General features: G+C 35.9%; 1 protein-coding gene across 9 annotated transcripts in view; it reads right to left on the bottom strand.

Moving 5' to 3' along the window:
• Positions 1 to 27,003, bottom strand: part of FAT1 (FAT atypical cadherin 1) — a 105,528-nt gene that overhangs the window by 51,312 nt on the left and 27,213 nt on the right. For all 9 annotated transcript variants that reach the window (XM_038134432.1, XM_038134431.1, XM_038134433.1 and 6 more), the window contains exon 3: positions 16,332 to 16,646. In XM_038134432.1, the coding sequence (XP_037990360.1) occupies positions 16,332 to 16,646 (315 nt within the window). The remainder of the gene's footprint in view (positions 1 to 16,331; positions 16,647 to 27,003) is intronic.

Below are 27,003 nucleotides of genomic sequence, written 5' to 3'. Positions count from 1 at the left end.
CCAAGGTCTGGATTTGCCCAGCTTAAGCAAAGCATCCCATATTCTCTGAAGCAGCAACACAGAGGAAAATGCAATGTCAGAAGACATTTTATCCAACTATCCCAGCTTTTGATAGTGAAAGGAAAGCATTGCTGCCTTGATCCTTAACTGTGAGACTGGAAAACAGGGAAGCAATTACCCAATGAAGGATGAAATAGAGATCAAAATACAAGTGGCATACTTCATGCTCCATTTTCTAACTACAGAGTAATTTATTAATATGACCTTATATAAGGAAAATTAAAATCCACTTATAAAGTTTTCAAAGCTTGTCTGTTACAATAAAAAAGCCTTCAATTTTTTTCTCTCAGCTGATAAAAAGCAGAGTATATAAGAAAAGCAATCAAGACTTCAATTTCACTTAAAAGAGAAAGGCCAAGAGAAACAGGATTGTATAGCACAGGTGCATGGCTACTCAGTGCTTCTGACTAAAACAGCTGTAGTCTACTTATACCAACAAAACAGACAGCCTGTACTAAATAATACAAACAAAACCTATATAAGGCGATATTACAGCTGTCAAATGTTCAAACAACTATTCTGCAAAAAACAGATAGTGCAAATAACAGCTGTTCCAATTATGGTCTGCCCTTGTTTTTCCTGTAATTTCGTTTGCCATCATATCAAATGCATTATTTATCTAGTATTCTTGAGAATGATATGCCATCTTCTCCTGCTTTACATTTTTGTGCTTTTACAGCACATAGAAGATATGTTTGCTATTGTTAGGATATATCTTTTGGTATTATGAAGTAGTTGTCCTTAGTTACAAAGAAAGGGGGAATCAAAATTAAAACATACAAAACCCCAAAACAAACAAACCAAACAAACAAAGAAAAAAAAGTTGCATTATTACTGTGAATTTAGGAAGGGGCAAGGGAAGAAAGAGAAAATGATGTGACAGTTGTCTATTAACTTTCTTGAGGTAATATTTTCACATGGATATTACAGAGCTGTGAACAATGACAACTGAAAATATTTATTGCCACATATTCTAAAAAGCTTTACTTTTCTGCCCAAGTCTGGATAACACATTTTCTTTTCACAGGCACTATGGGAAACAGAACAGGACTGTTAATTGGAAGTGCACAAGTGGCACAGCTGCCACCTCACCTGCTTCCTTTCAGCAAAGGGACTTGCAGGTGACTTCAGGAAACACAAGTTCTCCTAAAACCTCTTTCTACTGAGTACCTCTGTAAAAAGGCAGCACAAGCCCTCCCATGAAGCATTAATCTCAAGGCTCACCAGAGTTACAAGAGAAAAGGGTAGACTGCAGCATAGCCACTAAAGGCTATGTTGAACTACTGTTGAACAGCTGAGTTGAAAACGGGGAAAATTTAAAAAAACAGGAAAAATAAAGCAACCTAGCAGAAATACCTCATGATGCTTGCATGTCCCTGAATATTCAATAGGTAGTCTACATCCTCTGACAATAATAAGACTCCATCTCTCACAGCAGCAGCAAGCAGAGGTTTACATGAGATCAGAAAAATGGCACATTCAATAACTTCCTATCCATTTTATTTTTCTTCAAGAGCCATGAAGACTGAAGCCACTCCTAAAGAAGGCAGTAAATACTCTGAGAAAAACAAATATCAATCGAAAAAACTGTTCAAAAGCTTTTGCTTTAAGTACTCAAAACAAAATTCTACCATGTACCACTACTTTACACACTAGCGATTCTTAAAGGAAGTCTTGCTCCAGATAAAATTCCTGTTAATGAAGTTGGTCAGTACAACACAAATGGGTAAGCAGAAAAATATCCAGCAAGAGCATAATATACATGCTTTGATCTGTTAAAACCTCCAGTCTTTTCAGCCAAGCATGCCACACTTCTGTTAAAACACTTCAGACCAATAACAGAGGGACTTAGTCTTCACCATATATATCCTGTATATTCAGCAGAAACTAATGCCAACAAAGGAAATGTAACACTTCTGGATTTAGAATCACATACACATGCATGACATTCTTTTTATTTAACTCTTTACTGATATAGACTTTCCTAAGTGCAAATTTAGCTTCAGTGAAGTGTCTCACTTCAGCTTAAGACTGTAAAAGGTTTGATTATTGCAATCGCTACATTTTTTCTATTTTTGCCAGGTTGTTCTATATTACAGAATGTTTAATGCTGCACCAATGGATTTTGTCTATTGTTGAAGAGCTTTCCTGAACTACTAACACTATCCTGTGATAATAAGATCAAGTGTTCCTATGCACTGTAACTGCCTGTTAAGAGGGCTGGGGACCATCTTTGGACCTAATGTAAGTCAGCTCCCTGTAACAAAAGCCACCACTCTGCTCTGTTCTTAAGTTTTTTTAGTTGGAACGCCTTCTCTTTTCTGTGACACTTTGTATATATCCTTGCTGTGCCCCTCCCTCTACAAAAATAAATTCATGACCACATTTTTGCACACGCCACATCCCCAAAGGAGTGGCAAGTAAAAGATTTCCATTAAGCTCTGAAGAAGTCTGTAAAACATTCAGTTTTGAAATATTTGTTATGAGGTGGGGAGAATGTGTTTATTGCTGAATGAAATAACAGCATGTGTGAGAAACAGGTAACTTGTGACAAACCATTCTATTTCAAAGCTAAACCGACTCAGAGCATTGTTTTGTAGTCATATTCTTGCATTTTGTTTCTGCCACCTTTTATCAGCCCCTCTCTCCCAAAACCAACAGGAACAATGAGCTCCAGTAAGTTACATCACTGACTATTATTTCACCTCAAATCAATGTCACTATGGCGAGACAGGTCAAGCATTCTTGAGAAATGCAAGTTTATAAAAAACATTTTTAAGATAATGATGAGGAAATGGTAAGTCTATTGAATTGGTGACATTTTTGTATTTAGTAATATTTAAAAGCTTGCCTCATCAGAAACATTTTCAGAACAGCAGCTTAATAATTTAGAGAGTCTTTGGATAAATCATAGCTGCTCTGCCCCACTAGCTAGAGAGTGACTAGAATCAACTGAAACTAACTGTAAACATCTGTACCTAAACCCTGCACTAGTAGCAAATACAACTCAATTCTCTCTTATTCCTTGTCTGAGTTTACATTCTGGGGATACCTGCTACCTATTTGATGTCTACCCAAAAACTAAGAAAATCACAACTGCATTCAGGTAAAACTTACTTCAGATTTCTATTTTAAGTAATAGCAAAACAAGCATACAGAAATGCAACTGCAGCGTGCAATTATGTAAATGTGAATGAAACTCTACATTTGGAATAGAAATCAGCACCAGAGATCAGATATTAGCAGGGATTTATTTCACATTGGTTCCCAGCTACATCATATTATCTCTGTTTCTGAAGACTAGCACATCAACAATTTTCATTCAATGCCAAAATGACAATATCCTTAAAAAAACATAGAATATTATGTGAGCACTATGTTAAGAATTATCTATTAGCTATCTTTATGGCATGGATGATCTATCTCAGTGATGAAAGAAACAGCATCAGAAAAAGTGGTCTTTGCAAGGGGAGGAGGAAGGCTCAAAGTTTTTATTTTGCTGTGTATACATCATGCATTCCCATGCATTTGTGCTTTCACAAATACCTACAGACTATCCAACTGCAGATTCAGCTTGAGATGATGAAGATTGTGGAGATGCCTGTTAAACATGGCTATCCCCCACAATGAACCAAAAGACTAAAGCAGATGCCAAGTGTACTATGCTGCCTCCAATGAGTTTGAACTGATAAGCTTGATTTGAATTAGTATAAGCCTATTTGCATTGCAGCATACAAAAATAAATACAGTTTCTCTGATCTTTGAATGCATTGGCTTTGAAAAATTAAGGAAGCAGCTAAAATTTTTTTTATCACTAACTTCAACGGATACAAGTCATAAATGAAATATTTGGTCAATATGGTTTTTGTCCTCTGTGTTCAATGCAAACCATAGCTAACCAGCAGAAATGGTTGCTCTGGGCTGCATCAGTCAATTATCACTTAAACTTTCAGCCATGACTACAGCAACTTAGTCAATTATTATTTTAGCTCTCGTTCCCCCACTTCAACCCCGAAACCCAAAAATTACCAGTGAATGTTAAGGGTTTTCTTTTTTTAACATATTGTTATACCTTCAGATCTGTTTACAAGGTCTTCATATGTAAATGAGTCTAAGATTTTAAAGAAGTATGTATTTTAAATTCACATATGGCTGTAATGGGAATCATCTTAACTACTGCATAACACAGCCTGAAAACACTGAGCAAATTACAGCAAATATTCTGTAAATCGAACACCAATTATGTCTCTTTAAGTGATAGAGATACTGTCTCACTTCAAGGCAGGGTTTCCTACTAATCTTCCTCATTTAAGAAGTAGTGTATTATATCCAATTCAAGACAGCTTTCCCTTCTAGACAGAGGAGTATATCTTTCTTTTGCATGACAGACTAAGAAGTTCACAGGAATCAGCAGTTTCCTTCTCACAGAAGTACTAGGTGTGATCAAATCATGTCTCAGACATCTCTCATAATACAGTGAGTGTAAGTCTCACTGTCTGAAAGATGTCTTATGAGATAATTTTAAACTTCTTCCGATATCTCAACACTTCCCAAAATGCAAACACAATTACTTATAAAACAATAATCCGTGATTGTCACTGACACATAAAGATTTTTTTCAGTCTTCTTTCAACTGATTTCAAGTTAGCTGTGTTTTACACCTAACTTACCATACAACCAATGATAACCAGAAAAGGCCCACATTTTCTTTCAGAAGATGTTCAGATAAGCTTTTAGGGAAGACTGTAGTCAAACCTTGTTTTCTACATAAGCCAAAAATCATCTTCAAAACCAAACCAAACAAACAGGTTAATAAAAGCAAGTCAATGAAAATTAATAGCAAAGGGACTGAAGAAGAGATTCCAGCTTTGCAGTTGGCAAAAAATAAACTCTGTCTTATGAGCCATGTAATGACTGATGATGACTATTATAAGCTACAAAGTCTAACATATCACCACTGTCCTACATCACCATGAAGGCAGACTGCCAAGTAAAAAAGAAACAAGATAGTGCTAACAAGCTATCACACTGGAGCAAGTATATCATAAAGGAACTGAACTTTGCTTTACATAGTCTTAAACCTAATTCCTTAGCAATTTCACTTGCTTTTCATTCCTAAACTCTTCCTTATTCTATGCACCTTAATAACTCTCATCGAAACCAGCAACGGAATTGTCACCAGTAAGTTTCTAATGCTGAAATGTGATTGTAAATATACAGTCCCAAGATAAACAAGGATTATCATTTAAAAGCACTTTAAATGGCTGTAAATGCCTCTTCTGCTCAAGTATAACACTTAAAAGCAATCATTACTGTTCTTTCAACAAAGATCTCAAAAATGGTACTACTTTTCAAGAAGAATTGAGAGCCTGGGTTCCTCTTTCAATTCTCCTAGCCATATACTCTCTCCATTAGTTCTGTTGTTGCTTGTTTGTTCTCTCTGGCCTCTTGAATTTTACCTTTTTTTGCTATGCAGTTCTTTAGGTAGAACAAAGATTCATTCTGCCTAGCAGAGCCTGTGGCTAGAAGACTTTTCTGTAAAGTCTAAATGCACTTCTGGGGCTAAAGGACTTATTTTCTACTTCATGTATAAACTTCCTGATGAGGGTAATTACACAAATGACTTACAATACCCTAGCTTTAAGAAAATAAAAATGGTAACCTACTACAGAGTACACTCAGATGAAATCACTGCTCCCTTTTTGTTAAGTATAGTATGATGGCACTCAACTAGTACAGTCTTTCACAGTTTTGATGCCTTTTCCCTTTCAATTCCCATGTATAGCCATTCAAGCAAAAGCCAACAGGACACTCCCACATTGTACAGACAGCTAAGTAAACTCCAGACTGAAAAGTCTGAAACACATTGAGAACTACATTCTGTTTGCTTTTCAGATCACCTTTTCTTTTTACTTAGATATTTCCTTATTCCCGTTTCAAATGCTAGTGCACACGCTCTGGATTTCATCCACAAAAAACAGTGTTGGCACATTTGTCCCAGATGAATTCTTCTTGCCCTTTGAATAGTACTCCATGAAAAAGCAATAATTGAGATCTGAGTCCTACCCAAGTCAGGACTGCATCAAACAAGGGGTTACACCCTGTCCATAAGGGTGTATTTGTGCAGCACATTTACTGAAGTACAGTAATATCACAGAATATGCTGAGTTGGGACACACAAGGATCATCAAGTCCAACTCAGTATTTATGGGCTTGTTGCTTGTTACCAAGACAAACTGTAAGCTTTGTATATAGGATCAGAAAGTATGGCTAATATGTCAGACCATGTTTGTCTGTAACCAGGCAATTTAACTACTCAATCCTGCTACTATAAAGTATAACTGCAAGGTACACATCTGAAGTTGAGTCGCTTACCTGAACTATTTTAACTGCATCTGCATCCTGGAATTTGCTGAGCAGAATACTCATTAATCATATTTGTGATCTCAGCATGAAGCAAAGACAAGCAACCCTCCAAAGATTATTTATGTACAGCACAAGGAAAAAAAAAATTACATAAACAGCTAAGCCATCCAGTATGACAAACATAGAACTTCAATTTCAACTAGATTTCAAATTAAGTGTAAAATTAGTGTTTATTGATCATATATTTGCAGAAAATTCCACAAATGTATCTAACTAAAAGTAAACCATGTAGTTTTGTATACTCTAATTAGTCACTGACTACATTACTTTTAGTCTGGATTTACTAACAGTGGTATTAACTTCTTGTGCAGTAATTTTTTTAGCAGTAAGTTTATTTGGGAGATAATGAAAAGAACTATATGAATAACAACAAACACCCAAATAGCTACATTAAAATGCCTATGATCCTGCATTCTCAGTGCTTGAAAGCATTTAGGGTAAGTCCAGTTTCATTGTCATTTATATTCTTTTGCTAGTTTCTGTCACACAAAAGATAAAACCCAGAACTGTAAGTCAAAAACATTATAAGATAAAATTTAAAATATTGTATTTGATAAATAATAACAATTAGCTAAAATAATTTTGAATTAAAGACCAAACAACAAAACTCACATACATTTATTTTAAGAAAACTAGTAAGGGATGATACATTTCCTGTAGAATGAACTTTGATCTTATTATCAACAGAACACTATAAATTTTTACCTCTTTGCTTACTTTGTGATACTATTCTTGCCTTCAAAAGCCACAGCAATTCAAAGCTCAAATTCCTTCAGTAATTAACTCTAAGTTACCTTATGTCCATCACTCATTTTTTCTCTAATTTTGAGATATATCATCTTCAACAGCTAAGTACAGAAATATTACCATAAAATCACACATCATCTTGAAAGATCTTTTCAAACTTGACATAAACCTACTTTATTTATAATGCTTCAAACTCCCTATCCATTTAAACCCTAAACCATTAATTTCTAAGTGAGAATTTGGAGATTTATACAATGCTGCTGCCTCTTCCCTTTTTCGTTTGTTTTTAATCATATGTTATTTCCTACATTTACAATACAGAGTGTATTAGAGTAAGTGCACAGCATTCTTATCCACTGATTTCAAGGGAACTGCTTTTGTAACTGCACCATATACATAAAGAACTGCATGCAATGCTCACAAGAGAAATGACCTGGTAAACTGCTGTCAAAGATCTTGCCTTGGCTCTCAGCAAAACTGAGGAATAATTTTATAGATCACTTTTAGCTAGTCCTTGAACTGTGACTCCACTGTGAATTTTTAAGAGGGAAAAATTATATTAAGTCATATAGAACAACATTTTTTCTGGGATTGATCTATTTTTCATTGATTAAAAAAAATTCAAGGCAAGCTGACTTGAATCAGGGCACTAATTCTGAGGAATCTTTTCTTATATTAAATTAATCAATACTAATACTAATGTTGTTGTTATATAATATAATATACTAATACTAATAATATATTAATACTAATAATGTTGTTATATACACAACTTCAAGTTACACTACTCAGAGATCCTACCAAGCAAAGCCTGTTATCTTTGAAAGCACATGTGAATGCAGGACTTTGCAAGTGGCTCATCTGATCACTGTCTCTTCCTTGACTAGAATTATAGTTTTGCATATTATATACTCCAGCTCAAAAGAACATGTGATATAGGGAGAGTCTGGCTCTCTTACCATTTCAAATATACCCTTGGCAAGTCTGCATATGACACAAAGCTGAGTGGGGCAGATGACACAACAGAAGGACTGGATGGCATCCAGAAGGACCTGGACAAACTTGAGAGGTAGGCTCACAAGAACCTCATGAAGTTCAGCAAGTCAAGGTGCTGGGTCAGGGCAACGCCAGATGAGTCCAGACTGGGAGATAAACTGAGAGCAGACTGAGATAAACTGCAGGGAAGGACTTGGGTGGTCTCATGGATGAAAATCTGGACATGACACTGCAATATGCACTTGCAGCCCAAAAGGCCAACCGCATCCTGAGCTGCATCCAAAACAGCATGGCCAGCAGACTGAGGAAGGGGGATTCTGCCCCTCTACGCTGCTCTGGTGAAACCCTACCTGAAATGCTGCCTTCCAGCTCTGGGGCTGGTCCTCAGCACAAGAAATACATAAACCTGGTAGAGAAGGTCTAGAGGAGGGCCAGGAAAATGACCAGGGAGCTGAGGCATCTCTCAGTGAAGACAGACCGAGAGAGCTTGGATTGCTTGGCATGGAGAAGAGACTGCTCTGGGAAGACCTTTTAGCTGCCTTCCAGTACCTAAAGGGTGCTCCTAAAACAGGAGAGCACCTTTTCACAAGGGCAGATAGTGATGGGACAAGGGAGTGGGAATGAAGGAAGATTTAGATTAGATGTTAGGAAGAAATTCTATACTCAGAGGGCGGTGAAGAACTGGAACAAGTTTCCCAGAGAAGTTGTAGATGCCCCATTCCTGGAAGTGCTTAAAACCACACTGAATGGGTCCCTGAGCAATCTGATCTAGTGGGTGGTATTCCTGCCCATGGCAGAGGCATTGGAATCAGGTGAGATTTAAGGTCTCTTCCAACCCAAGCCTATGTTTCCATGACTGCTTCATCAGAACATGGGAAAATTGAAAGAGAACTTCACTTTCTTTTACTCTTGGTTTACAACACAGATCATGCAGAGCATGACCTGAAGTTTCTATGTAGTTCCAGGGACAAATAATGGAAAAGGAAAGGACTGCTGTGCTTCCCATTTGTTTTCCAAAATTTTTTCTTTTTCCAAAGAGATGTAAGAGAACAAATAAAATAAATAAATAAAGCCCCAACACCACCACCTAAGATTTAAAAGAAGTGCCCTCTACATAAATGCTTTCAAGTAATTTTAAAAATAGCTGCCTCTATTATAGCAAAATTTCTATATTTGCCGAAGCTATATCTCTAAATAGTGTAGAGTGAGTGGATATGAAAATATTAGAAATTTCAGCTTTTTGCAGAATTAAGCTCTTTTTAAAAACTCTTTTTAAAAACTCTTTTTAAAATTTGGACTAATTCTGGTTACATTTTCAGTAAGGAAAAAAATCTGTTCTAGAGACAGTATAATGAAATACTGTACTTTCTCTGCATGTCACAGGTAAATACTTGAGCACATGGAGGCTGCTACATACACTTCGAGCTGTGTGACATAAGTGAACAATAATTGAGCCTGGCATTGCTTACCAGCTACAGAAGTTACATGAAAAAATTCAGCATTTTGATCTTTATTTAATTTTAACTCACGTAAGTGTGCAATATACTAACACTGGTTTTATCCAAGTTCCAAAATATTACGTCAATTAGGATTAAAACCCACAAGCAGTTAAACAACAAAGATTTCCTTTGTTAAATTGAAGCCAATACTACTTTGTGGTCACTGACCCTTCATTTCCTCACTAAGTAATTCTCCAGTGTTATCTGAAACCCATGGAAGTTGTTTGCAGCTGTACCCATTTCCCTTCAGTCTCCAAATCAGACAGACCAACAGACAGACACACACACTCTTCATTAAAGGTTACTGTGTAAAATGCACAGGATACAGTTATGTTCTGAAACAGGCAATTGCTCAAAGCTTCTGCTGAATTCCCCAGCTAATATCCTTGTCTAAATGGACTATCTCCTACACCATCAGATTACTAATTTCCTCAAAGGTATATCCATAATATTCTCAAAATAAATATAAAACTGCTTAATATATAAATTAATATAGCTTTACAACACTCCCAAGTAATTAGGTCACATAATTATCTCTATTTTACACCTGCAAAACCTAAGTATGGGAAAATTAACAATGCAAAATTTATTTTGGCATTCTCCTGTCCAGGTTGTGAACCCAAGTCTAGTTTTCAGAAGTATACCAAACCACTTTCATACCAAACCTCATTAAAAGCATAGAAAGCTATACTTTTGTGATCAGCATTTCTGCCAATCTGAATCAAAATTGTTGTATGGCACAATATTCAGTACCTCTCTTCCTCATTTGCATAATAGTAAATGCTATTAATTAAATTGCTTTAAATTTCTGAGGTAAGGCATGAATTCTCAAGAAAGTGTTGGGTTTTTTTTTGCTGATTCCTTCCCCATGCCAAATCTGGTTGGCACAACAAATGTAATAGAAGTCCTGGGGAAGTAAAAAGAAGCATACCAATTGGGCATAAGTTCAAAAATTATTTCTAGCCTGAATATATGTGCAAGGTAATACAAAAACATTATAAGGGCCCTATACAGATACCTGGTTAGGATTCAGTTCTCCTGCTCAGTAATACTACAGAGAGCTGGAACTCCTTTCTCTAAGCAAATGCAGATTTGCCATTCTAATGTGCATGCTGCACTTATAAAACAATATGACCTTCTTTCAGGCACCTTAATTCAGCAATCTTTGAGATATTCATCATATAGAGCCTGTAACACTGAGCAGCAACCATATTTTTAAAAACATGGCATAGCAAAACTATTTCATCCATATGGAAACTGATACAGAGTTCAGGGAATTCAGTGAGCTTTTTTTGTTTAGAGAGAATTAAGTCTAATGTCTCTAGTTCTACAGCAATTTAGGAAGTTGTCCCTAGCTCTTCAATTTCCATGTTTTACAAATGACTTGCTGAGTTATTGTTAGTAATTTAAAAGTTAATACCTTTCTTCTAATTTCACACAATGTTTGGCATCTCACAATTTAAAAAGTAAAGCTAGAAGAAAAATACGAAATGGGAAACAATGATAGGAAAAGAATTTGGTTGACAATGTCATTCTGGGGAACTGTCAGCACACATTTTAAACTGGGGAGCTTGTTTGCAAACCGCCCTTACAATTCTTACTGGGTGCAACAAAAAGCTCCTATTTCATGCATGTCCTACCCTCCTCAGACAGAAAGAAACTACATGGTTTGATTGAAAGCTTTTAGGAAAATGAATACAATAACTCTTTTGAAAAGGAACTAACAGATCTGTTTCTAAATATATAATTTCTAAATCCAAATAGATCAGAAATTATAAAATCGTAATTCAACTCATAAATGTACACTTATATACAATGGTATAATCAGCTACTAGCTGTAGATGCCACACTAATTATCTGTTCCACTTTTTCTATGAAAGCAATCCTGCTATCAACTGTCATCCTTCCAACACTTCACAAAAGCAAAAAAGTAAATTAAGATATTTTAACATGAAAGGCACAAAGATGAGGAAAAATATAATTTTTCTACTCAATAGGACTGTGTTAATGTAAAATATAAACATTGAGTAGTTTTTTCCAAGCATTAAAATGATCAATTGTATTTTGTAAATACAGACATGGAGCTTACAACTATGATACATGAAACTTTTCAGCTCTGCAAGTACCCAAGCAGCCCACAAGCAAATAAACCACACCTGCAGGAAACAGAAATAGTACTAAAGCACTAATATAGATACCATATGCATTACATGTGTTTATAAAAACATTGTCTATGTATTTTAAGCTCCAAGGCACAAATCTCAGAACTTGTTTACCGCTATATAATCCTCTGCTGTACATGAGTTTTGGTAAATGTGCAAATCTTTTCTGAGCCTCAGTGCAATAGTTCTAGCATTAAGTGCTGAGATTAACCAGAGTCCCAGGACATGTGTTCAGAACAGCCACCAAATCATGCAACTTCAACTCTTTCCACCTGAATGTATTAACATGAGTTGCATCTCTTCCACTTTGTCAATTACTTCTCTATTTAATTACAAGTTGTGTTGCAAGAAGTTAAGCAGATATGAAATAGTTATTCTAATTTGCAGGTTTGTCTACAGTTATGTTCAGATTGAGCATGAAAGTTGTGGAATTAAGTCTCTGTTCTCATTCCTTCTGGCAAATAATATTATGATAACTACTTTTATTCTACCTGGACAGCTCATATGTACAGCTTTTTTTTTTTCATTGCATGGAAACTCCAAAGATAATTAAAATGTTATTTCATTAGCTTTCATGAAAGACCAAGTATATGTAAAAAGATTACAAAATGTCCTGTGATGTACCGTGTTAAATATCCTGTTCCAAGAAGTAAAATAGCATGCAAAGAAAAACTCAGCAGTGTTTCCTTAAGTTATTTTATAATTATTTGAAATATAAAAGACATTTTTAAGTGTAAGTGAAGATTTACTGAAGGGAGTACTTGGAAACAGATTGCAGTAAGAAGCATCAGATACCACTTAAGCCAATAGCATTTCTGAGAAACAAGTCAGTCAATAGTTCTCATCATGAAAAGAAATCTCTTATTTTTGTGAAAGATGAACTGTATCTCACAAAGATCCATGTCACAGAGTTTCTAAAAATTCAGGATTATTGCATTAAGACACAGACATCTCAGTCTGGAGTCCACAAAGTTCTAGAAATGCATTAGCTACATCAGGAGAACAGAATGCAGTGTTTCACTTGATATATGTTATGTGTAGGTTGTGTCTATATTTAGTCTGTATTACTACCATGTGTGGGAATTCCAGCCATGGACCACAATACCATAGCATTAAATTTTATAAAGAGAAAGGAAACAATGGATCCTTGACCAGGAGGAGAGATAACAACACATTACCCCCTGAGCTGTATTTTTAACACTCACCACATATTTTAAGAATCCCAACACTAGCTTTTAGTTGACTTGAACTGAATGCCATGACAGTCCTCAACTCACCTTCGGGGATGCACAACAGCAGATATTTAACTCATACTGTCACTTTCAATGTTTCAACAGGATACAGTTAAAAAGACTTGATTAAGATTCCAGCCCCATCTTCCCTGTGGTTGGAAGGGAAACTTGGGGCCCTAGGGAAGGTTTCTCTTCCTTGGACAAATACCTTACAGTGTGACAACTTCACAGAGTACAACAAGGATAATATACACACATAAGGAAACAAGACAAGACTTAATCTCTCCAATTCTAATCAAATGTACTCTTCAGCCAAGCCCTCTTTTAACTGATGGGAAAATAAAAAGCACTGTGTTATAACTAGAACAATAACCAGCATCTTTTAGAGTGTTTTTTTCAACTCCTTACCATGTCAATTCTATTGAAAACACTTTCACACCAAATAAGATCTCTTCAGATTAAATATATTCGATATCCAATAGACAGAAGAGAGACTTGAGAACTTATGAACTTGATAATCTCAGTCAAAACTCAACCCCTGTGTTAGTACCCACTGCAGACTAACAGTTTCAAACCAGTCATGCACAGGATAGGCACTATGTCCCATTAGAGCACATGAAATGGGAAGAGTTAGCTTTGTAATATCCATTGAATTATCTGAGTGCACTCTAGCAACAAGTTTCCCTTCTCTCCTCTGCCCACCTTTTCCTTTTCACTATGTTTAAGATGTCTGTCTAGAAGCATGTCTATCTAGCATTACTATTTTAACAGTAATAGACACCAGAGAAGGGTGGTATGAATGGCACATGGTAGGTGAATACCTAAGCCTGGGCCTTTAATTATATTGAGGGGAAAAAAAATGTCTTCAGCTGAATGTAAATCAGAGGGAGATTCTTTTATTCCCAGCACTTGTGTTCTGAAATATAATGATTTAATTATTTCCAGTTGCCCTTTTGCTTTTTATTCTTTAACACCAAACTGAGGACTGTGGATTGTACTGCTTGCTTCTAGTGTATGCATGCTACAATAAAGGCAGGTAAGCTCTCTTGACAGAAAATCTTTATTCCTTTTCTATTAAGTGTCCCTTATCACTTTACCATCTAGTGTGCTGAGCTCTCTCCCTCAAGGTCCCTTTGTAACCTAAGAGATCACAGTAAGCTACTGACATAGAAAACTGCAAACTCTATCCAAAGACAAGTCACAACCTCCCAGTGCCCTAATTAAATAGGAATAAAGATATTTCTTTATGTCAAAACTTCAGCAAGGGAGGTACAGCAGTGTCTTTTTTCAAAACACAGTTTGGAAAATGCCACCTGATGATACAGGGAGCTGAAAAGAAGGGGAGGAAAAGAACTGAAGAAAGAGGAAGACAAAATGACCAGCAGGAATATTTAAGGAAACAATAACCAAAAATAACTGGCCAATTATAGACTAATGATGAAATGAATGGAGGTAGAATTTATGTTCCTTTGTAATTTGAATACTGCAGTCACTCACTTTTTCCACCCAACTCACAGGCAATTTTATTCCCATTTTATCAGTATTATATTGAGACAACAAAAAATACCAAAGTGGCAGGCAAAAGAACTTTTTCAAAATCAGAAAGGGCAAGGAAGTAGATTAAAAATGCAGATTTTTTTTTCCCTTTTGCATCATGTAAAATGAGAAAAAAGAGACAGTAAACCAAAATAGAAATAAAGCATACAAACACTTTCTGCATTCACTTTAGAAGACTGTTGAATTTTTCTGGCTTTACTTTTCAGGCTACCTTTTCTCTAAATCAACATTTTGTAAATACAGTGTTTAGATGAAGGCTTTAACTATACTAAATATCTTCTGTTGCTATAGCTATTTTATATGTCCCTCTTGGCAGTGTTTCACAGATGCAGCACATGCTGACAAAGAAGTTATTGGCAGAAATAACCCAAATAACAGATCTATGTTTGCACTCAGAGCTTTGCTGACACAGCAACTGCAATTGATAAAGCACACAAGTCGTTCATACCCTGAGCGGAAATAACTACAAAACAAAATGAAGGCCATAGCCTTCAAAACGTGTTTTTGTTCACTCCATTTTTTCTCATTAAATCCCCTGAAATTGCTTCCATGAATGGGCAAGTCCTAAATTAATAAAGCTTCTAATGTTCTCTTGTACTTACTGGGTTTATAATAGATTAAAGTTGCTCACTACACATCTGCAGGACCTCTAATCTAAAACTCTCTGAATTATGAGAAAAAAACCTGGCTGAGTGAATCCGAAGCATCTCTCATAATCTTTACTGTGAAATAATACCTAAACACATATAAAAAGCTAAGCTGGGCACAACCTTGCAAAAAACCACCAAATTCCTCTCTAGGCATAAACTGTGGGAAAAACATCCAGTATGTGTATTATTTTCTCCACATTCAGAAGGAAGGGATGGTAGGCAACCCTGAAAATATTTTCAAAATTACTGGGTAGCTTCAGTTAAGACTGATTATTTTGCTTCCCATCTGTCTGTCCTACACACCTTTCGGTACCTGCAATTCAGTTACTAAAAGGTTACCTAGTTCTTCTGTTTGTACTCCCCTGCTAAAACCTCAATGTTTTTTTCTGAAGCTTTCCAAACAACCAGTGAACTCACACTCTTTATTTTCATTGCATAAAAACCACAGCTGAAAATAATCCTCCAGACTATGTACTTCTAGCAGCAGCAATAGCTGATTACAAAGAAAGTATCTTCTGACTGTGGGACAAGTGAGTCTGCAGCTAGTAAATGGCTTATTTTGCTTAGACTAACATGACACCCTCCCCCCTGCCACCAAAAAATAATTTTAAAAAAGGCCTGACAAAAAAACCTATGAAGACAACTAAAAACTATTTGGATGAAACTAAACTAAAATATGGGGTTTTACTGCATACTTATTACACTATAAAAATGCATGGACACTGACCAGTCTAGACCAGAGCTACTCAGAAGTAAGCCTTCACAAAACCTGCCTGATGTGGATGTCAAGTACTTTGAACCAAGTGCTCCACTCTCATATCCTTTTCTACATGTTTGTATAACTTACTAATATTGACACAGCCCAAGACACCAGCTTACTCCAGCTACTGTAAAAGCATGTTTTCAACATTAAACCAAAGATTTTGGTTTCACCTGGTTTATGCAATTATGCAAACACATTTACTTGTTAATACATAAAATAAAACGCTGTATTGTACTTACCAGTTTTGGGGTTTATTGAGAAGAATCCCTGTGGATTTCCACTTGTAATCTTATAGGTTAGTTTTTCACTTGAGCTCGAATCTGGATCAAATGCCTCAATCTGAATGACAGACACATCTTTAGGTGAGTTTTCCATGACCTCTGGGTAATAAACTGGTTCTGTGGTCTGAGGAGCATTATCATTAACATCCCCAACTTCTATGTAGATTTCAATGAAAGATGATAAAGGCACAACGCCTTGGTCTGTTGCATAAACTGTAAGCCAGTAATGAGAAGTAGTCTCACGATCCAGGTGATCTGCAGTCTCAATAATGCCTGTTTAATAGGAGGAAAGATAAACAGAAAATACTTGATAAGTATGAAGAAATGTGTAAAAATACAGTAAGCAACAAGTTGAAGTAAATTAATAAATCAAAATGAATACAAGTTTAAAATAACCAACATTGATTCCACAGTGTGTGCTAATATATATATATATATATATATATATACACACCCACATATATTAAGGCTAATCTGAAGCCACAAAAAATAAAATTACTATAAGAGTTTTCAGCAATTATGCATCACATATTAAAACAATATATTACTTGATTTCCCTTCCAACATATTTTGAAATTCATCAGACCAGCTAGCACTATTCATAAAATTGGTTTTGCCTAAAAGATAAATCAAATATGTAATTCACAATCTTTTGGGACTTGAATGACCTTCTTTACTCACTACAGTAAATTTTATACCACATTAAACTATCTGGTTTAGATGCCAAACTCTTGACCTCTTTACTATTATTCGTATTAATGAGTAATTACTTAAATGTGAAACATTTTTATCTCTGTGCCCAAATAAATTATTTGACTGAACTCTCTTTATGTGCTGATTTATGTTCACACAGACATGTCACAGAAAAAAAAAGAACAAGTTATCCCAAAGGTAACCTTTGTCACATTAGGACTAACCAATGGTTGCCACTACTCTGCAAATGGGAGGCAGCAAAAATAGGGGCAAAAAATCTGCTTAATCTTACAAACATAAAATGAATTACCCAATAAAGAACTACTATACAATTCACAAACTTAATAAAAAGCTGTCTGCTGAGCCTACAGGAGATTTTCTAAGCCAGAACTGACTAAAGAATTTATACAGCATAAAGAAATACAACTTTATTTTTACAAGCAGCTTACTCTACAGGTACAGCCATATTATGCATGTGTCAAAAGGCTACATGGTATGGTGTAACCCATAAGATGGGGGATGAATATTAAATAGAGTCATGGAGCCATGGCAGAATAAAACTTCATACTCTCCTTTTCCTGATCCAATCACTCCTACAGGGTATCTGATTTGAGATCTTTTCTTAAGAGAACTTAAAATCAACCTGATACATATCAGGATGAGGAACAGAGTAAGCCCTTGCAACCATTTCAGTGGAAATTTTGAAGGGCTTTATCATGGCTCTTACTGTTTGTTATACACTCACACACCAGGACTCATTGGAACTGGAGCCAAGATGAGTCAAACTATCACCATGACAGCCAGCAGTTTTGGACTCTGGATAAAGCCACATAATGTGAGTATGCATGATGTGGCACTTCTACTGAGCTCATTTACTTCACACAGATACCTATATCTCTATATACTTACATATACACACCATCAGTCAAACAGGATCTCAATAAAACTATGCCACTATTTTCACAGGAGTTCTTCAGGAAAGGAATTAACTCCAGGTATTGTGTGCTTCACACACTAAATTTTTTTTTTTGATACATTATACTGACTGAGAAAAATATAAAGGAATTACTTATTTATTTATTACTTTCTTTGCCTTGTGAGAAGCTGGTCTTACCATGGCAGGTTAAAATTTTAAGATGTCAATAAGATCACTTCAGAAGGGCTGGAGAGGATTGAAAGTGATGCTTAGACCTGCAAAGTCCCATACATAGCATTTCAAGCAACATAGCACTTCAGAACTACCACCAGATGTCAGTGTGGAAATTTTATGTAGTGTCAAAGGCTACAGAACTGGGATAAAAAGGAGGGGCACTGCAACTTCAAAATAGGCATGCATTACATGCAGTCTATGAAAGTTTTCCTAAAAGCAAACTACTGGCTTTATAATTTCTTTTTTTTTTATTTTTTTTTTGTGGAACAACATCATCAACAACTAAGTTCAGGTGTTAATTAATACTGCTATTTCACATTCCATTATGTCTGCCTCAGTATTGATATTTTGTTTGATGACAGTTTTACTATTACAACAAAAAGGTAATACTATCCAGTAGTCATTGGATTTGTGCACTGGTTACCTGAATACTTTCTGCATAAATTTGCTCTTAATAATGGACACAGCCTTGAGCACTCAGTTACCCAGATTCTATTTTGTAACTCATGGCACACTTTTTGCATGACTCTACCTCAGCCAGGGAGACTTGCTTGAGAGTAATCAAATTTGTTACTTACTGTGGCCTCACTTCTAAATCTAAATGCTGGGTGTAGCATGCAAGCACTTAATTTTGAGTCTGGGTGGACTCTATCTATGCCTTGGAAAGTTCTGTAAACCCTTCATGTCCTACCAAAGAGAAGACTGGATTGTATTAACTCCCTTCTAGCAAGGGTTCCAGCAACGCTGCTTTATTACTTGTGATTCGTGCTGAAAAGAGCAACTGTTTTCATTTTACACATCCCACTTTCTAAACAGTAGCTGCATCAGAACTGGCATATTAATTTAAACATCGCCTTGACTGATTCTAAAGAAAGATAAAAAGAGACTCTTGTGGAAATGAAGCTCACTTCCTGCAATATGCTCACCTAACATCTACAAATTCTACCTCCCTGGTTATCAAAGCCCTCCTCAAGTAAAAGGACGACTGAACCTATTTTGCTTTTGTAGTGTATTAGTTCTCAAATGTCCATTCCCTTAAGTCACATCCATCACATAGGATAAAGAGGAAAAAAAAGTACCACAACCAGAAAATTAGTATCTCAAAAAATAAATATGTAGAAAAACTTGCAGTATGATACAGTGCACATGGGCAACTTTGTCTTTAGGTTAATTTTTAATTTCAAATTAGATCTGCATATATAATGTTACTTCTGTATCTTTTACATGGACTTTGCAGAGTGTTCAAAAAAAGGCTTAGAATTGGTCTGATGATCTGACCACTGGATGCATCATGTAACATGGGTTCCCCATTAGGATAGCTCTGGCTTTCAGAATGTCCTGATTTTCTACAGGGGCACTCACACTCTAAGCATGCATTAGTCAAAGTAACAGGGAACTTCACTGGTTTTCAATTTTTCTCATGTTTCTCACTAAACTGATTCTGAATTTGAGGATGAACACTTTTTCTTTATGCGGCCTTTGAAATTCCAATCTGAAATAGAAAGCATCCAGGAAAACAATTTTATGATCAGTCACCTATGCAAAACCACCTACCTAACTGTTTAACAGTAATCAACAGATTAACTCCTGAATGAATTTTTCTTTTTTTTTAAAGGTACAAAGGACACAGTCAAAAATAGATGCAATAGACAGTCATGAATATGAAAGCTGGGAAACAGGTATTCATGGATGTCCTACTCCTGGAAGTGTTCAAGGCAGCTTGGATGGGTCTTTGAACAACCTGGTCTAGTGAAAGGTGTCTCTGCTCATGGGCACAGAGTTGGAACTAGATGAACTTAAAAGGTTCTTTCCAGCTCAAACCATCCCACAATTCCATGATTACTAGAGACAAGCATTGCAGGCAAGTGGATTGATTACTTTGACAATATTAAAAATGAAAACTCAAAATAACATTCCTGCATTGTAAAAGCTATGAGAAAGGGAACAGGATGATACGGAACAAAAATTTCCCTTCAGCCTTCACATATTCAGAGCTATGGACGAAAGGCCACCACACCTAGCTCTGCTCATTGCAGGCAGTATAGCAAAGGAAGGGATGACTGGTCTATTAATATGACTCAGCTTTCTTCCTGATGTTTGAACCCAGCAATAAAATGGAACAGATATACTAATCCAGCACACATCTAGGGGCGAGGGCAGGCTCAGACAACCAAAACTTGAATTTCTTCTAGTTCTACATCAGCTTTTATGTCACAAGGTACAATCAGGACTAAACACACAAAACTATATTAAGTACTTCAGGTTTTTTTCTGCCCCCTCAACAAATCTGATCTTACATCAGTAATTACAAAACACTATACTATTGTCATTACTCTAGTTGAAATTGCTCCTGCTTCTGGAAGTTTAACACTAAATCTTTCCTGATTTTGCCTATGAGAACATTAATAGCTTAATTTTTAATTTCTATTGAACAATAATGAATAAAATTGCATGAAAACCTCAGTAGCCTACTATACCTTCTAAGGAACACAAGCTAAAAAAATTTGACTGATTACTTTTTTTTTAACAATGATAACAATCATTCTCCTACCAAATCACAGGTCTAGAACTGGTCCTTTAAGTACCATTGGTCCTTGTCTCAGTTTTCTGCTTTTGTAAATATTGACTACAGTAGCCTATTTTACATATTGGGGTAGCATAAGACTGTATGCTGCCTGAAAGTCAGTACTCAGCATTTTAGTTTATGGAGTTTAGTTAGTGGAGTTTATAAATTCACTGGTTTCTAGTTCCAGTGGTTCTCAAGGTAACAGAGAAAAAAATTATAAGGACTCCTATATCAAACAGAAATAAAAAAAAATCTAATAAGAGCTAATTTGTTTTAATCTTGCAAACATCTAGATTCATTAAGCTTCATTAAGATGTTGATCATATAATCAGTTTCAACAGCATGTTCTGGCTCCGAGAAAGAATTTTTCATTTTCTCTTTGAGTGGTACAAGGCACATTTAAGGAATACACCTTAAGTGCCTCTACTGTATCTTCAATGCTGTAAAAGCTCCATCTCTGCTCTAACTCTTCTCCCATTCACAGAATATCTTTAATCAGCAGATTTCCCATCCATCCTCTATGCTAAGGCAGTCAGCTAATTTTGACTTTTACAAACCATTTGCTTTTTATGTAGCAAGACAAAGTAGAAAAATCTACTAACGAATCTTTCACATGTATGGTAATCCCAAAGACTTGCAAACATTGTTATTCAAAACATAGGGTGGAGCGAGGATTCAAAAAGCGTTTTTCACTTGACTGGCTGTGCAATCTTGACACCTTTCAGGTGGTCAGGATAAAAAGAAATTTAAATTCAGTCACTAACCACTAGAGAGGGGCACAAAAGAGCTCTGATGAAATGTTTCTCAGTCATCTGCAAGAGCACATCAGAACTGATTTTACAATATTCATATGTCTGAAATTTTAGGCTAGATATTGTTCCCACTTGATGCAGTAGGACTTTTCTATCAATTTCATTAAAGGAAGGCAAAAGTCCTAAGTGACTACTCTAGAATATAATTTTGACAGAATTTAATGTGGAGGAATAGGATCGTATATGAATACAGCAACTGAGGAAAAAGTCGAAAGAGTAACCCCACTGTTAACAAGAACCAACACTTCCCCCAGTTTAAATCCCACAACAAAAATCACTACAACCAAAGTCACTCTTAAAAAACAAAAATAAGCATAAAATACACCTCAAATCTGACATTCTTACATATGCCAATTTTATCTAATTAACAAATGCTCAAACTATAATACTCCCAATTCCCAGGGATGATCCTCCTTAAGTGTGCTTATCCATAAGAACTCTAATTAACAATATTAATGATTCCATAATGGAAATCAAAACCTGCAATCATTTCTCAGCAAAGCATGAAAATGCAGTTTAGCAGAATTTGCCCTGGGAATGACATTTGAAACAAACTAAGAAATCCCTGGCCTGGAACATGATGCTTGAAATCTTATTACAAACTCAATTAATCTAAGTTCTAATAAGTTGGGTAAATCAAAAAGCTTCTTCAGCTGCTTTAAAAGCCATTTTGAGAGCTAGGGGGAAAGCAGTATTTTACAAATTGCACGAACATAAGTTTTGATCAAATATGACCTTCAACAAACAACCAATTCAAATCTAAGTTTCAAAAGCCAGTGAATTAAGCCTGTTATAGGAGACATGCTGTCCTCAATGGCACTAGACTGCCAGCACACCAACCCAGACTGCAACTATCCTGAATTGTAAACAAACAGCAAGTCACTGCAGGGTAAACTACCACCGAGGCCTGCTCACTTTTTTAAACTAGAGATAAAATTCCTCAGCACGTACTGCAGTTTACTATGTGAATCTCTGCTACCTCAAGATAGGCAACATATATTTTCCAGAAGTTACTATGTGAACAAGGGTCCAAAGGATCTCAGCTCCCAGAAGTTTGCATTCCAGTTTTTCTGGGAAAATTTCTGCTTTACATTTTGTGAAACTTAGCTTAAGTTGTTGTTAAAACAAAGAAAGAGTTTATTAGTGGTTTGGCAACCTTCCTAAGTAAAGTCTTATTTAATAAAATACTATCATACTTTGGCTTCTAATGTTATACAATTCAAAACAGATAGTTTTCAGGTTATTACTAAAATTTCCACAATTGCATGGCTAGAATAGGCCAGAAAAACAAAGACATTTTATAAAGCTAGTATTTTCAACTTATGATTTTTTGTGCAACTCGTTTTATTTGAAAGAGCATCTATTCTAACCAATAACTTTGTTAATGATCGTGCAATTCTTCAAACATATCCAGATCAAACACAGATGAACACAAGATCTCTTCTTATGTGGTCTATTTTTCCTAGATTTTTTTCTTACATTATTACCTATCATGATGTGATTAGCATTTTCCTGAGCTGTGTAAATACAGAGGCTATAGTAGAGAAGACAGGATTAAAAAACCAAAAAACAGACAGTTCCCCACCCCTCAAAAACTGACACCCACAAGAAACCAGGAAAGAGCATCTGGCATAGGAAAAGATGAAGCACTTGTCTGCTTCTCAGCAGACCCCAGAGGCCTTAAAGAGGAACACATCCACATTCTTTTACCCTCCTTTTCCCCTTGAGTAACTTCCAGAGGCACAGTCAAACCAGGACAGTTGGCAAGTGCAACCCTGTGTGCTACACGTAGGGGTTTTTCACTTGTTTTTTTTTCCCTGCACTTTATGATCCCTATCAGAAATGCTAAGAAGAAGGAAGGTGACTTGGGGAAAAAAAGTGCACTTATTAATAGTTATGGTATCTACCCACGCAAGATAAAATCGACTACATCAGAGTACAGTGCACTATTTACAAGTACTACACCCATCTTTAATACTAATTGTGGCCAGTGTCATAGCTCAGATTCTTTCCACTTTTATAGCAATTAAAAAACCCCGTCTATCTGTGTTTCTGTTAACTTCTCAACTTCCTTCTGGTAAGTTCTGAAGCTTCTGGTCACGACTGTAATCTGACATTGGGAAATGCCTTGAAGCAGCAGTCACAACCCTACATACCATAAAATGTTTTACAATTTGAAGGTTTTGAAACATGTAACCTATTGAACTCTGAAGAAAAAAAAATATTCTTTCCTCGAAGCCACTGTGCTACTGTAGCTCAGGCCTCTACCAAGCACCAGCGTGTAAGGGACAACTAAACCTCAAGCCTACCATGCTTCTAAAATAGTAGCCAATGCTAATGTCAACAAAATTTAATAGTATTTGATCACTCAAGTGTAATAAATAACCACTTAGTAAAACTGAAACAAAGACAGCACAATATCACATCAGTCCTAATTTTACACAAACCAAATATCCTTAAGCACTGAAAATTTTACATATGTCCTGCCACAAAGACAGCAAACTACTTATTACATAAAACATCATCTGAAAAGCACAAAATCTCCTGGTAAGTCCAGGAAAAAAAAATCTCCCTCTAAAGAAGGAATGGAATGAGATTCCTCTTGCAAAAGTGAAATGTCAGCTCATCCTCTCTATAAACACAGCAGAATACCAAGAGAGACACTGCACTCTAACTCCTGAAATATTAAAGATTTGTGGCAGGCAGTGTGGACTTCTAAAAAGTATATACAATCTCTTCTTTTAAGAGAAGTATTATTTTTGACAAAAAAGCTGAGTTGGAAAAGTTCCTTAATTTTATTGTGTGCACTTTGAACAGGAAGCATTACATGATTACTCCTCTATGGAACAAGGTGCAAAAGCCACCCAGAGAAATATGATTTGCTTTTCACCTCCACAGCAATTCAAAGCTTATCACAGACAATACAAGCTACTCACATCAAACTTCTTGCATCTGAAGATCCACACAGACTAAACTGTACTGTTTCAGAATATAAATAATCCTTTCTTGTAGCTCTGAAGGAGAGCAAAAAGTTGTAGAAATTATTGCTTGCCTTTGAATCACACATGAACAAGAGATGTTCCCTGCTTTTCACCCGCCTCTTCTCCAGAAGCATTAATTAGGCAAAGACAGAAAGACTGTAACCTGGCAACAAACCATCAATACTGTGTTTTCCACACCTCAAAGTGAGGTGACATGTCTGCAGACACGTCTGAGGAATATCAATGTGCAAAACTAATGATTCAGTCTAGTTTGAAATAGTTTATTTTTCCCTTTTCAACCACTCAGAAATTCTTCTGATTTGCCTAAGCTGAAATGCAAATTAACACATTCTGATTTATTTTTTAAATAATTTGGTGCTTTACCTTTTACATGCATCCTGGGTAATTGCATTTTAATGTTACGGGGAAAAAAAACCCACCAAAACCAACCAACCAACCTAAGAGTTTCTCATGTACCCCAAGATAATATTGTCTAGTACACAACATAAACACCATAATCAATACAAATTATTTAGTTTGTTCTAAGTTAAGACTTGTCACATATATTTTACAGATTTTTCACATTTGTTCCTTTAAATATTCAATAAGTTACTATACAGTGGTTTCAATTCACTTTTACATGTATATAACATTTCTTCTTTATCATAATAAATTTCTTCTTTATAAGAAAGGCAATGAAAAAATCTAAACTTCAGAATTTCAGCTTCAGAGAATGCACTGAAAAATTTCTCTCAGGAAAAGCTACAAGAAAAAGTACTTAAGCTGAAAGTATCATATTGGAACTACAAGTCTTTTGTCAGCATGTATAAGGGCAGATCCCAGGAAATGTAATTAAATTTTGTTTCTAGCTCTTTGACATAGAAAGCTATACAGAACACAACATTTCAGGATGTGTTTTGCGTACTACCAGCTGAGAAATCATGCTTAGCTAGAACTGTTAAATGGAAAGCAACTCCTGTTGCTGTTTCAAGGACAAATTGCTCATTTTCTAACAAATCAAGGCCTGGAAAGTTTCAAATAAAATCACAATCAGTATCAGTAAGTTGATGGAACTGCAGCAGTAGCAAGACCATAAACATGTAGAGTCCACCACTGCTTTCTTTCTTTCCAGGGACCAGTTCTGAGAGATGGAAGGGGAAGAATATCACTGCAAGGTACACAGAACCCACCCTTAAACTGAGTAGAGGAACCATCACCAGCAGAGCAGATTTAAAATTTTAACAAAAAAAAACCCCAAAAAAACCCAACAAACAACCAAACCAAAACGGAACAAAGAAAAAACTCAGTCATAATAAAATGAGGTTTTATATCTCAAATTCAACTTCACTGAACTGTCAAAATGTAGCAAAATATATAGCCAAATCCAGTTTTGCAGCAGTAGCATAAGTAAATGTGATATTAAGAGAAGCTCTCAAACCCCCCAGGTTTCATTAAAAAACTACTGTTTTCCATGACACTAATGGAACAGCAAGAGCAGTCAGTGAAACAATCAGACACTATCAGTGTCCAGTGAAACCTGTCTCACTTTTTCAAGCCCATAGAAATTATCAAGGCTGTCCTTTGAAAATATTTTGGGAGACAAAAATTTGGCATCCAAAGAGCCTAAGCATGTGGTCAAATCCAAACCATGACATAAAACTTAAAAACACAGAACAGTTTATGCATCAGTTCTGTGCTATGAACGAACAGCAGTAACGTGAACTGTGTTCAAGTGGAGAGAGACAAAGGGTCACTCTGCTATGTACAGCAGGTAGGTAGACAGATTTGAAGAAATACAGAATGTGCAACAGTTAAGCGCAGCTGTCCCTTAAATAAGCATCTAGAAATTGCACAAAGACCTAGAAGTAAAGATGTACATAGTTAAAGCTCTACGCCAAAAGCAGACTATATCTTAAAACATTGAAAAAACAGATTTGTCAGGTACCATTATCATGTAAATGGTAAAGTCAAATAAAAAATTAACAAAAAAATAATTGTAAATAATTAGAAGCAGTAACATTTTAACTTCTCGTTCCTGCCACTTTACTTGCTGCACATTTCTACAAAAAACAAATGAACAGATGAAAAAAAACAGCGTTCAGGCCATTTATAAAAGAAAAATAGTTTTTACCTATGTGTCTAAAATTGTCCACGCAAAATATTATGCCCAGAAATTATGATTTGGTACTAGGTAGTCTGGGCTACAAGCAATAAATCTCCTAAGGTCCACAAAGATTGTGAACCTTCTTTCAGGAAGCTGGGGGGTTGGCGAGGGTAAATTTTTGCAATTAGAAGATCCATGATGGCGCTGCCTTAGAACTCAACTGATTACTTCCAGTTCAAAAAATCTTTTGGGACAATGGTAGACAGCTCCCATTGTCAGCCTCATTTATGGTTATTTTAATAGTTCCAGCTTATTTCTGTCAGC

This window comes from Motacilla alba, chromosome 4 (assembly GCF_015832195.1).
Source record: "Motacilla alba alba isolate MOTALB_02 chromosome 4, Motacilla_alba_V1.0_pri, whole genome shotgun sequence".
NCBI lineage: Eukaryota > Metazoa > Chordata > Aves > Passeriformes > Motacillidae > Motacilla > Motacilla alba.
This window is presented reverse-complemented; position numbering and strand designations above follow the sequence as displayed.